Genomic DNA, 13,383 nt, shown 5'->3' with positions numbered 1-13,383 from the left:
AGCACATCCCTGCTTTTATATTCTAGTCCTCTCGAAATAAATGCCAACATTGCATTTGCCTTCCTAACTATCGACTCAACATGCAAATTAACCTGCGAGGGTGAGGAGTCAGGTCAGTGGCGGGGCGTCAGAGAGGGGGCAGGGAGTCAGGGAAAGGTTGGGGAGTTAGGATGGGGCGGGGAGTCAGGGGGCAGGTATCAGAAGCAGGATAATAAGTTACAGAGGGGTTGGGAAATGAAAGGGGGCAGGAAGTGAGAAGAGGCAGGAAGTCAGAGCAGATACTGGGCATCAGGATGGGAGCAAGGAGATAGAGGACGGTAGGGTGTCAGAGAATGTTTAATGAGTCAGAGGGGGCATGTCATAGGGGTTAGGGAGACATAGGAGGTGGCATAGGAGGATAGGTTACTCTGAGGAGTGGAATTAGGGGATGGTGTCAAGGGTGGAGACAGGGATGGGGTCAGGGGCACAGTCAGAAGTGTAGTCGGGGAGGAGTCAGTGAGGTGGCGTGTGAGAGGGTGGAGTTAGGGGATGGAGTCAAGGATGTGGGGGCACAGTCAGGAGTGGAGTCAGGGGAGGAGTCAGTGAGGTGGCTGTGAGAGGGCGGAGTTAGGGGATGGAGTCAAGGATGAGGGTCAGGGGCACAGTCAGCAACAGAGTCAGGGAAGGATTCAGAGTGCTGGGGTGTCAGTGAGAGGGCAGAGTCAGTGGGTGGAGTTGAGAGGTTCAGTGAGGGGCGAGGTCAGGGCATGTCACTGATGGGGTGTCAGTCACGGGTGGAGTCAAGGGAGCAGTCAGTAAGGGACAAGGTCAGTGGGTTGAGTCAGCAATGGGGTGTCAGTCGAGTCAGAGTCAGGGAGGAGTCAGATTGTTGGGGCGTCAGCGAGAGGGTGGAGTCAGGAGTGAATTCAGTGAGGGTTGGGGTCAGGGGTGGAGTCAGCAATCAGGTGTCAGTTGGGGCAGAGTCAGCAATGTGGTGTGTCGGGGTGGAGTCAGCAATGGGGTGTGTCGGGGCGGAGTCAGCAATGGGGTGTGTCGGCAGAGTCAGCAATGTGGTGTGTCGGGGTGGAGTCAGCAATGGGGTGTGTCAGGGCAGAGTCAGCAATGGGGTGTGTCGGGGCGGAGTCAGCAATGGGGTGTGTCGGGGCGGAGTCAGCAATGGGGTGCGTCGGGGCGGAGTCAGCAATGGGGTGTCAGTTGGGGTGGAGTCAACTATGGGGTGACATTCAGGGGCGGAGTCAAAGTGTTGGGGTGTCAGTGAGAGGATGGCTAAGAAGAGTGGGAACTGAGACAGGATTCAGGTGTCAGGGTCTGACTTGCACTGAGAAATGCACAAGCCAACTGCAATTCTGAAAGCATCAAAAAAAATTAACAATGACCAAAAATCCAAAGCAACTTCTTAGCATCCAAATGAAAAAGTTTAATGGAATGGGTTTGGCCCGTTGTCAGAATTGAGGTCAGATCCAATGAATGGCCACGCTTGAAGCATTATGCTTTTGCAGTGGCTGTGTACATCCAGCACCTTAGTTTAGAATCCTCAATTTTGAATAGTCACAGTTTCTCATTTTACCCCTTATAAAGTTTACCTGATTTATGCTTTGGTGTAGTTTATAACCTGGTGAACTTTATAAGGGGTAAAACAAAACCGTGACTATGCAAAATTGGGAATTGACAGTGAGACACAGGGCAGACATTGGAGAACTAAATAAGGAAGCAGTTCTGGAATATAAAGACAGCATTGCTATCACATTCTTGAAGCAGACTTTTTCACATCTTTATTTATGTATCCAATACCTTTCATAAAAACTCCACTTGTCAAGTGCTTAAGTACGGTGGCCATCTGGTTCAATCCTACAGCTAATCTCAGATATTTTAGGTATAAAAATAACCCAGTGGAAGGTTGATGTACGTGAAGGGAACAGGGGCATGCTAATCATAATTTGAAATATTGGACAATACCAACAGAACTAGATTGTATGTGCACAGAAGTCTATAGTCAATGCTAATTTGAAAAATCTGACTTTCAGTGACAGTTGGTGTGGGGCCGAGATTCCATTTTGGCAGAGCTGGCTTATCCAGTGAGACACAGCTTCACTGAGAATTGTGTCTGCGCACACATGAGTGGAGAGTCAGTAAAATGCATCTTGTTTTAAGGACCTGTTGCCATGGTAATACACTGTCTAGTTTAGGCATGTGCAGGTTTGTCTCACCTGTGAAGAAAATCATCAGCCACCCAGTGTTAATTTAATAGATTGCTAAATCTGCATTAACCTGGAGAAAATAACAAGGAAATGCAAGTTTCCATGATGTCACTTTGAGGGAGCACTGTAAAACACATGATTTCCAGCGGCCTTTGACACTTCCAACACCTAATTTATTTATTTGGGAATGAGTTCAAAGAATATATAAAACATAGTTTGAAAGCTCTCTGAATTATATCAGCATACCAGCATTCAATGTATCAGCTACTATAGACATTTTGGACTGAATAACTGTCATAGCCATTTTTTGAATTAACACCCAGGGATTTTTTTAAGGGTAATCTTGGGGGGGGGCGGGGGGTGGGGGAAGAACTGAATTTACAGAAAAGGGGATGAAACCATTTCTCATTCTCCTTGGGCTGAGCAATTGTTAGATTATAAAACGCCAGCTGAGGAAAAAGATCATTACACCATTTAAATTCTAAATACATCCAAAGTAGACTTCCAAGGAATTGGTATATATGCTGTTTGGATCATGCGCTTTTCCCAGAGTTGTAATCTCCGACCACAGAAGCTAAGTAGTTCTTCCCAACTAAATTATAATTCAACAGTTACTCATTACAACTTGAACGTCAATAGGTATATGCCTTTTGGGGAATAAACCATGAGTAAAAGGGAAATAAAAATAATTAGCATGCTACATGCCATACAGTAATGTTACCAACAGAGGAGACAATAGCATTCATTGCATTCAACAAAACTGTTGAATTTAGCAACAAAGTACTCTTTACCTTGTGGTCCCCCATGCAAACATTTGGTCCAATGTTGTCATAGATAACTGACTTCTCATCATTTTCTGCCTGTAAAACAGAGATCACTTTCTTTAGAGACAGAGTGGCTATTCACAGCAAAGGTCTTTTCACAATTGCTCAGCTGCAAAGGCAAATATTTAGAGGGAGTGAGAAAGCAATCTACAAGAGTTTTAACAAACAAGTAGAATTGGAAGGCCACCCCTGCATGGATTTGTAAAAACTCTTCTGAATGTCAGAAGACCATTTGCTCCAGCAGTTACAAATTGAAACCAATGTTTCGTATGGGGTTGGGGTTAGTGAGGGTGGTGGAGGTGGGGGAGGGGTAGGTGTTGTTTGTGGGGGGGGCAGTGGTGGTGTGGAGAAGACCATCACTCTCAAAGTGGGTGAATAACGTTGATGAGCAATAGTTATATCTACAAGCTGGCTCACTAATGGTGTTTGTGCTATTACTACGAGGCAGTTTCTGGTATTGATGATTTTGTCATTACTGACACTTTCATTCATGGCAAATTGCACCTTCTCTGTAACAGCTTGATTATTATGCATTGGACTCAAGTACTAAGGGTAGTTCTGTGCAGTTGTTGAAGGACTGTGTTAGAGGCCATTAACACATAATCATTAAAGGCTTTGTATTAATCGGTACATGAAGTCACAGGGAATAGGCAAATGATTGCTTATTCTGAATAATAAATATTGGTTTTAAGACCATTTATGACTTCAAGTAGTTCAGCAACAGAGTTGCCAAGGCATCAGTTTTACACTGCAGGCCCACTCTTTATTGTAGCTAATAACCATTTGAGCTTTTCAAAAGAAGCTCACTTTAAGATCTAGTCTGCTAAAAATGAGTAATATTTATAATTAACTTTTTTTTCCATATACAGAGTCTCCATTTCAATGGGAAACTGTCCATTGTTGATAAGAGCAGATATCTGATGGTAGCAATCCTATTTTGAGATCAATGATTTTCCTGTTCTGCATTGTGCAATGTCTTATTAATGGCTGCACTCAATTCTTGGCCATTTGTAACTTTGTATCACAATTATTTGATAGCCCAATTCCCTTAATTCTATTTTGTCCCATTAGTAGCAAACAGGATTTCTGTTTTGTGCCTTGCCGTGTGAAAGGGCAGGAGAGTGGGTCAGGGTTAAATACACATTTATGTGGTGTCTCCAGGACTGCCATCATCTTCACTGTTGTATGAACTGCAACCTGATGGAGTTACTATGGCAACCCTGAATAGGGCCCAGTGGAGGATCCTTACCATCATTTTTTAAAAAATAAGTTGAAGAAAAAAGTTTTACTGTGTAATTCCCCTGTTTCTGACAAGGCCAAATTCTGAGTGGCATTTAAAGAATTGTTTTGTAAAGAAAAGTGTTTTGGGATTGGATGAACAATTCTTTTAACAGACCTATGAATGTCTTGGGAAATTTATGACCAGACTAAAGAAAGTAAATGAAACCAATTGCAAATGTATCTTAATGTTAGGAATAGAGGTTTCTTGTCAGGGTCAAATACTCTAAAATAATTTATATTTTTAAACCATTATTAATGAGACTTGAAAGGTCAATTTTAGACCTGATGATATATAAGAAGTTTTCACTGGTATTTTTAGCCTAGAATGGGGAGAGCCGTGGGGAGTTCGTCTGCTGCTGTACAATACTATAGTGTGGTGATAAACTGAATAGCTTTTGATGAAGATGAACCACATTCCTATTAAGGTCAATACTTGCCCCATGTAACTACCAGCCTTCTTTACTGAGCTTGTATCAGCTTTTCTCTGCAGGGTATATTTCTTTCTTTGTTTAAAATGTTAATGAACCTTTTTGAAAGTATATAATTTGATATAAAAATGGCTGGTTTGTGAGGGCAATTACAAGCAAGACAATTTGAATTGTGGATACAGCAAAATGAATCAGCTGATTATGATCAATCTGTTCTGAAGATTCTTGAAAACTTCACAATGACTAAGTGATTAAACGTTCATGAAACCAGCAACGGAGTGCATAAAATCTTTCATAAATGAGTGAGAAACAAGGACATAAAGCCCACATCTTACTGTCTTAATGGACTATAGAATGGAGAAACGACCCCCCAAAAACAGAGGCAAGTTATGTGGATATATATCTCAGAGCACAGGTTGAATTTTATAGGGCAGGTAGTGGGAGGGAATTGCTCACCTACCTCTGGTAGAAAAGTTGGTCGCAGCCACCCTCCCTGACCCTCCCACTAGCCCTTTCCCTCCAGGACCCTCCTGCTCGCACTTCCATCTACGACCCTCCCACTCGCATGTCCCTCCCTGACCCTCCCATTCGCACTCCCCCGCCCCCCCCACCCTCCCTCTCTCACTTCCGTCCCTTACCCTCCTACTTGATGCTTCCCTCCCCGACCCTCCCACTTGCCAATCCTCCTGTCACCAACTCTCCCACTCGTTGACCCTCCCGCTCATCAACTCTCCCGCTCACCAACACTCCCGCTCACCAACCCTCCCATTCACCAACCCTCTCAATCACCAACCCTCCCGCTCACCGACCTTCCCACTCACCGACCATCCCATTCAGCAACCCTCCCACTGGCCAACCCTCCTGCTTGCCACTTCCCTCGCTCAAGACGAGGATTTGGAAAAGGGTCAGCGAGCGGGAGGGAGTGGGCACAAAGTGGTAAGTGGGAGGGTCGGGGGGGGGAAGAGGTGATGACGGGGGGGCAGGGGGGTGGTGGTGGGTGGGTGGTGGCATTGTTTGGGGAGGGAAGCAGTGAGCAGAAGGGCCAGGGAGGATTATTCAGGGATGGAAGCAACAGTTGGAGAGTGGTGAGCAGGAGGAAGGTAGAAAGAGTTGGTGAGTTATTCAGAGTTTTTAAGTTATTAAGAGTTGGTATTTTAGTGAGAATTAGTAAGGATTTTTAGGCCAGTTAGGGTCAAGGCAGCCATAGACTTTTCATATAAAAATGACATGTCAGGAATGTAACCCACCCTTATGAGAAAGTGATTTTCATTTAGAATGTTTGTGTTTATCATGCCATTTATTTTTAGGAAGTGCTATACAAGGAATAACTGAATGTAAAGGGCAATCGGTCTCTCTTGCATTAACTGCTGTTTGAAAATCACATTATGATATTACATCAGGTTCTACAGTAGGGTTTGTACGCACAGCCTACTGATTCACAGCCCAGAGCCAAAAATAAATAAACAACTCATTCTCCTTCACAAGTAGGTCAAAAAGGTTTTCACAAATTCATTTTTATTGACATATCTGTGAAAGTTATGTTTAAAGATACATGTATATCAATGGTACACAACCGACCAATATCCTGGCAAGTTCCAGTTACTGTGGTTCTACACCAACAGCATAGATGAGAAATTTGTTAACACTTGACAGTTTGCGCAAATCGGGAGGCACTACTGCAATGTACAGAATTGGTTCTTGAGTTTCATTTTAATACCACCAGTGAGCTGCCAACACCTGCCCAACTACCAGAGGCAGCTCACTGGATTCAAGATTTCCATTGGCTACCTTGTGGTATTGGCCCTCAGGTAGGTCATTGAGGGGCATAGAGGAGGAGAACAAGTGGGGGCAGTTAGCATGAGTAGGCAGTGGCACTCTGGAGTGCTCTGGAGCTGGGAGAAGCACTCCTGCTCCATCAGGCTTCACATGAAGGTCTCTTTTTTAAAAAAAAACGTAAACTGGTTACTTGGTTAGGCTATAACAAACTGTAAAAGCTGAGAGATGCAAGCCCTCACCCCCTCTGCTCCGTGTTGTCCGATTTCTTAAAGGGGACAACATACAGTTATTCTGTTGTCTCTCCATTCCAGCAATCATACCACAGGAATAATATGGGGAATGTGTTCATTGACATATCATGCTAACCTTCACCCAGTGCTCAATCAAGCACAACAACAAGTCATGTTTTGCTTCCAAAAATTGCACACTTTCAGAAAGTATTATTATATTGTCACAACTTGGAATATAAACCTGGTTGCACTATACTCCTGGGTGAAATTGGTATCACAGTATTTAAGAGGAAAATAGTCTATTCATCAATGAAGTATTCATTAAATGTAAACTGGAGCTGTAAAGATTTTTGGGATTAAAGTATCAATTTTTTTGCCATTCAACATTTATGCCAATGGGTCATACCCTCACTTTACTGTAGAGAAGCACAAACATTCTTGGTTAGGTCCACACGACTGTGGAAAGGTCAGGATCAAACTAAGACTGTTCTGTCACATATAAACAAGTTAGGCAAATCAATATTCTGTTCAGTAATGGAAACACAGGAATCACCCATGATATTTTGTGACACTTGAAGCTGTGTAAATAGAATATGACAGTAAAAAGCAAGTATAAGCTTTGTGCATCACACTTCAATTAAACCTCATCCAAGTTCACAGTTTGTGTAGCCAGCTTTAATGTTCACTCATGCCCTACAAATCCACAGCTTCCAACTTCGCTTCAGCCACCTGCTCTCATTATAATGTCTGTCCTTCTTTGACTGTAAATTAAGTAGGAAGCAGAGGATCATCTTAACGTCAATTCAAATTGTGTAAAACTCTTAGGATCAAATTTTATTTGTGTAATGTACCTTATAAAATGCGACTGGCACTTCACCCACTTTTGCCTCTATTGGAAGCTGAGCTGTGCATAAAGCATTAGTAAGAGAGCCTGCAATCCATTCAGTCACCCACTACTAACAGGGAATGTGTGGCAACAAGCAGCTGCCATGGAAGCAATGGATTCAAGTAGCAAAACTGGGTTTGAATAAAATCTCATTTATGAAAGGATTTATTAAAAAGGTTCTTGCAACTGTGTTACTTCATGCTTGTGATGTACAGTCAAATGGACACCACAGAAAATTATATAAAGCCACAACATAAAACAGAAGAAATCAACAATCTTCTAATTAGCTTTGAATGCAGTGAGCTGCTTTAAGGTCAGACACATTATTATAAAGCACTGTTGCCTACAATCAAAATGTAACCTTTTATATATATGCATGGACACTTTCAATATGCTGGAATCATCATGTAGTCATAGCAGGAAGTTCAAGTGCATTCATCAAATTCAAGATGATAATTTTCAAAAGCAGCTTAAAATTGTAGATTTTCGGCTGCATAATCTTAAGACAGGATAAACAAATTACAGCAGCACACAAGCAGAAACAAAACTACACTTCACTGAGCATTCATTATCACATGCTATCAAGCAGTTACGCAGCTCCGAAGCAGTGGCCAACCTTTGGTGTGTTAGGGCTCAGAAAGCATAAAATAACATGATGGTGAGTTAACGGACCATGGCATGATAGATGATGTTGCACAGTGGCTGTTTACAGCTCCATGTCTGTACAATCTGTAACGCCTAGTGCATTGTGCTCAACGTGCCGTTCGCTAATATGAGACGATTCAGACATATAGCTAGGCCTCTATCTCCAGTATTCCAAAGTGAGCTCTCTATCTGTACGATTATGTACCTGGGCAATCACGGGAGGCAATAAAATAAATGTAGAAAGTGATACAATCTAATTATAATGCAAAAGGCATTTTACTGATTAGATGCTTTACTTTTTATTATGAATTGAGGAAGATCAATCAAGAGAGAGAGAAAGAGATTGCTCCAGCAGCAATATCAAAATGATAACAATGAACAGCAGAAACCAGTCAAAAGGCAATAAGCTTCAATTAGCTAAAAATTATACAAACTAAAAGTGAGATTCGCTGAACTACAAAAAACATATTAACAGCAAACTCACAATTGTTAATCTTTAATCAATTCAATTATCAGCTTGATGTCTACATAAACTGTGCTCTTGTTTGCAACTGAGTGAAGTGCCAATTAGATAATCCAACATTTCAAGCACTAATAGAGTTTAGAAGATAAACTTGCATAAACCGTAAAGGCTATCCTCACACTTAATCAGAACCACAACCTCGAACAATAAAATGGACCAAGTAATTCTGCATTTCTATCTAATTTGTAATATCCAATGTTTAAAATTTACACAATGCCATTTTGCAGATAACAAAAGTGGTTTCGCTTCAACTTTCAATTAAAAAAAATCACCATTCAATGAGTTATTTGGGAATCTGTTAGGTACTAAATATGTGTCTATTTAATGCTCTCAACACACATTGAGGAAGGGTGTTGAAGGCCATGGGCTACTGCTACTACTCTGTCAGAAGCAGTGAAAGCCCTTACAAGACAGAAAGAAAAATGAGAGAAAATCAATGTTAATAATTTTAATGAGGATTGAAAAGATCCAGAATTAAGCTACTGGTACCTTAAGTGGGGGGGCAATATAAAATATAAAATTGTCATGAAAATTCACCTTCTTGCAGGTAAAATCGAATAAATATTTGGTTCTTGGTTAGATATGTGAAGAAGAGTAAAGCTTTTATTCTGTGTGAAGTAATACTGTGATTATGGTAAAGGGTGCTGTTAATGTTACTCGACGGTACAGATAGTAATAAAGTTAATGCACATGAGCCTGTGCTGGTAACCTGATCTGCATCAGGTGGATGGTTTATTTTTGCTGCATAGCAGGACATGATAAGGGCTTCTGACTGAAATTGCTTGATCAGGGAAGCAAGAACATGGTATTACAGCCCGGGAGAGAGAGAGAGAGAGAGAGATGTAAGGAAAAGAGAGACAGAGACAGAAGCAGACAGACGGAGACTTACACTTGAAAAGACAGAGGGAGAGTTGGATCTAGGGAAAATTTCAATGTTGAAATTATTTTATTTGATGGCTACTGTTTCAGCTAGGCTTAGAAATTCAAGCCACAGTTCTCTTTACTGCCTATAGTTAGGATGTGAAGATAATTAAATAGTTTTTGAATGAAATATCAGAATTTTAAAAAACTGCTCATGATACAGTCAAAGAGACTTTTGCCATTTAGATTTTCAATGACATGATGAATATAATTTGCTGTTTATGGTTATGTTTGTGTTAAAAGATGATACACAATGATCAGCAGCTCTTTGATTTTCTCTTCATCCCCCAGATTAGCGTGCTGAGATTTTGTGGTGAATCTATGCTCTCTCAAAAGGCAAAGTTGCAGAAGACAATTTTTTTACAGCTTAGATTCAACCAGAAACAGGTATTTTTATACAAAATGACAGGACTCAGCAGTAAATCAGGCTACTTGTACTGTGTAGAAAATCACAGAATTTGTTGTGGATGCCATGCAGTGCCAAATCACATGCCTCCCCATCATTTGGTGATGGAGTATAATCAAGCCTTCGTGCTCCGAACCAAGACTTGTAAATGGCTAGGTAACATTGAAAGTTGAAAATTACATTTTTTAACGAACACTAATAAAGAAGGCCATTTTGTACCTGGCTCTGTGTTGAGTGCAGCTTCTAATTAGTCTTAAAGAGGTTGTTTGTCACAAAAAGTACAATTTTACAATTGCACTGCCTAGTGGGGTGGCTAGACATTGTCACTTAACTGAAAGAAGCATGATGCAGTGGCAAACTCAACAACGAAAGCAATAGGTGCTAGAACAATGAAACAAAACCAAAATACTGAATGCTAATTCAGGATCCAGGCAGCACATTATTGACATGAAAAGTAAGTATTTTAATATTCACTGTACATTCATTCAGTAAAAAAAAACACCTGGTTTCCTGCTTCAACTATACACAGCCTGTCATATGATTCTCCTGAATTTACAAGGTTGTAAGTAAAGGGTAATCAATGCCTGATGAATGTTGCATTGTGGTTTTTTCACCTCTGATCAGTGTAGCAGACTGAGTTATACATTGTTTTAAATAAACTACGCCTGATTCCCATTCACACTTTACTTTTTGGTTGATTAATTTTAACTCGAAACTTTAACTTTGAAGATTAAACAATTACCATATCAGTTCTCCAGAAATCCTTCTATGTGCAGTGCACAATATGACCACTAAAGCAGGATAAAGACCTTCATAGAAATTCAAATTTAATCTGTAAGCCTTACGTGTAGGGCAGTAATGGCACATGAAAGTTGCAACTATTTCTAACTAAACATTCATTCTTACATTTGCTCAAGATTAGAGGAACAAAACTGTGGGTTAACTACTTACCTTATGAATAAGATCCCGTGCCGAATGAGACAAAAGGATACGATCACACCATGAGGGACACCTCGTATTCATGTACTGCTTTCCCTGATTTGAATCCTCACTGTATGGATAACTAGAAAACAGAAATCAGAGTAAATGACCTCACACCTCAGCCATTTTTATTTCCAGACTTGACTATTCCAACACACTCCCAGCCAGCCTCTTGTACTCTACCCTTTGTAAACTTGAGGTCATCCTGAACTCTGCTGCCCTTGTCCTAACTTTCACAAAGTCCCATTCACTCAACACCCCTGTGCTTGCTGACCTAAACAGGTTCCCAGTTAAGTGACACATCAATTTTAAAATTCTCATCTCTGTTTTCAAATCTCTTTATGTTCTCACCCCTCCCTATCTCTGTAATCTCCTCCAGTGCCACAGCCCTCTGAGATATCTGCACCTCTTCAATTCTGGCCTCTTGAGCATTCCTGATTGTAACTCTACCATTGGCAGCCATGACTTCAGCTGCCAATTCTCTAAGCTCTGGAATTCCCTTCCCAAACCTCTGCACCTCTCTTCTTCCCTTTCCTCCTCTCAGATGCTCCTTAAAAACTACCTCTTTGCAATTGGCCCTCATAGCTGCTTATTTCATTTGATAACATTCCTGAGAAATACCTTGGCATATTTTAGTACAATGAAGGCACTTTATAAATACAAGTAGTTGTTGTTGCAGCAGCTTCCCTTGAACAATGCCACATAACTTCCACTGGTTACATGTTGGGCTGAATTTTACCAGCCCTTCGGGGAAGAATTTTCCTGTTGGTAAGCAGGGGCAGGGCGCACTCACTGACGCGTAAAATGACGCACGGTGACACTGGGCGGGCGTCCCAATGTCACTGCGCATCATTTAGATTGTCAGTTCGGCGGGCACACAGCCACATCAACTGTGCGTCCGCCGAACTGTCAAAGGCCTATTAAGGCCATTAACAAAGTAATTAAAGCTGTTAAGAATGCTGCCCGTCTAATCTTAAGGTTGGCGGCAGGCGAAGAGCCCAGGCGGCCTTCACATTTTTCATGAAACCTCATCCACGGGCGGGATGAGATTTCATGTAGGATTCATTAATTAAATAAAATTTTTTGAAAAAATTAATGGGCGTGTCCCAGCTCATGTGACAGTTTCACTTGAGGGGTCATATCCTTAAAATTTTTTTTAACCTTTATTACCTTTTTCACAACTTAAACTAATCTCCCTGAGGCACCTCCATGCCTCGGGGGGATTTCTGTGCCCAACTCAGGGAATCCCCCCCCCCTGCCCAGCACAGGGAATGCACTGCTCTTCCGGGCGTGCGTCACGCTGGGTGGGCCTTACTTGGCCCACCCACGTAAAATGGCGGTACGCACCTGATTCGGGGTGCCGATCGGGTTCGCGCTCGCTCCTGCCTGCCCCCGATGGGGGGAAAATTCAGCCCTAGGTGACAGACTGGGAGGCTGGAAAGCTGCCAAGGGAGAATACTGGGGGTGAATACTTCATGTGCCCAACGTCTTCCTGCCATTTTGCCAGTGGTGGAATAAATGGAATATGGCCCACCTGCTCAGAGTCCATTTCAACCACTTTGTGGCCAACTAAAAGGACCTCTTTCCACATTCGCTGGCTTCTATCAGCGGCTGAGGAACCCGCCTTCGCATTCTTTGGCCCCCAAAGGCAATGGCTGCCCTACAGCAACTGTGCCACCTTCCCTCAGCCAACATCACCCGCCACCACTCCTTTGCTGCAGTCTGCCTGACTGGCCCTGACACTCCCAGACACAACTTACCTAACTTTGAGGGCACAGGGCCATCAATACGCCCTCATCCCCCAGGTGCAATTTCAGCAGCGGCCACCACTAACGCAGTGATTGGGCGGAAGCACTTGGAAGCAGGACATTGTTCTTAGTCGGGACAACAGACCCAGCAGCAGCTACTTTATTGACTGCTGCCAGAAAAATGTGGCACCCAGGTTCCACAAACTACCGATGCGGGGTCAGCCTTCACTTCACCCTAGAGGTGGGACTTATGCCGCCTGTGTAAAACTTAGCCCATTACGGGGAATGCTGTTTTCGAATAAGTAAGACAAATATAATTTCCTCGGAATTAGCTGTGGCTTTGCTCTCTGTACACCTATACTAATGGCAGTACAGATCTGTTTAATGCCTGTCTTTGAATGTTCTATTGCATTACTTGTTAAATTTGACTGACTTTGCGCATCAAATAGGAGTTAAAAAAATGGCATTTCAAAAAAACCATAAAGGATCTCAGTGTCAGTCGCTTTTGATTTACTTTAGCTATTTGAGGTGCAAAT

At 42.2% G+C, this 13,383-nt stretch overlaps 1 protein-coding gene across 2 annotated transcripts in view; it reads right to left on the bottom strand.

The window, feature by feature from the left end:
• LOC121289806 (inositol polyphosphate-5-phosphatase A) overlaps window positions 1-13,383 on the bottom strand; it is a 568,674-nt gene that overhangs the window by 19,817 nt on the left and 535,474 nt on the right. For both annotated transcript variants that reach the window (XM_041209646.1, XM_041209645.1), the window contains exons 13-14: window positions 11,070-11,181; window positions 2,990-3,058 (exon numbers count right to left, since the gene is read on the bottom strand). In XM_041209646.1, the coding sequence (XP_041065580.1) occupies window positions 2,990-3,058; window positions 11,070-11,181 (181 nt within the window). The remainder of the gene's footprint in view (window positions 1-2,989; window positions 3,059-11,069; window positions 11,182-13,383) is intronic.

The sequence above is a fragment of the Carcharodon carcharias genome, chromosome 17, assembly GCF_017639515.1.
Source record: "Carcharodon carcharias isolate sCarCar2 chromosome 17, sCarCar2.pri, whole genome shotgun sequence".
Lineage (NCBI taxonomy): Eukaryota > Metazoa > Chordata > Chondrichthyes > Lamniformes > Lamnidae > Carcharodon > Carcharodon carcharias.
This window is presented reverse-complemented; position numbering and strand designations above follow the sequence as displayed.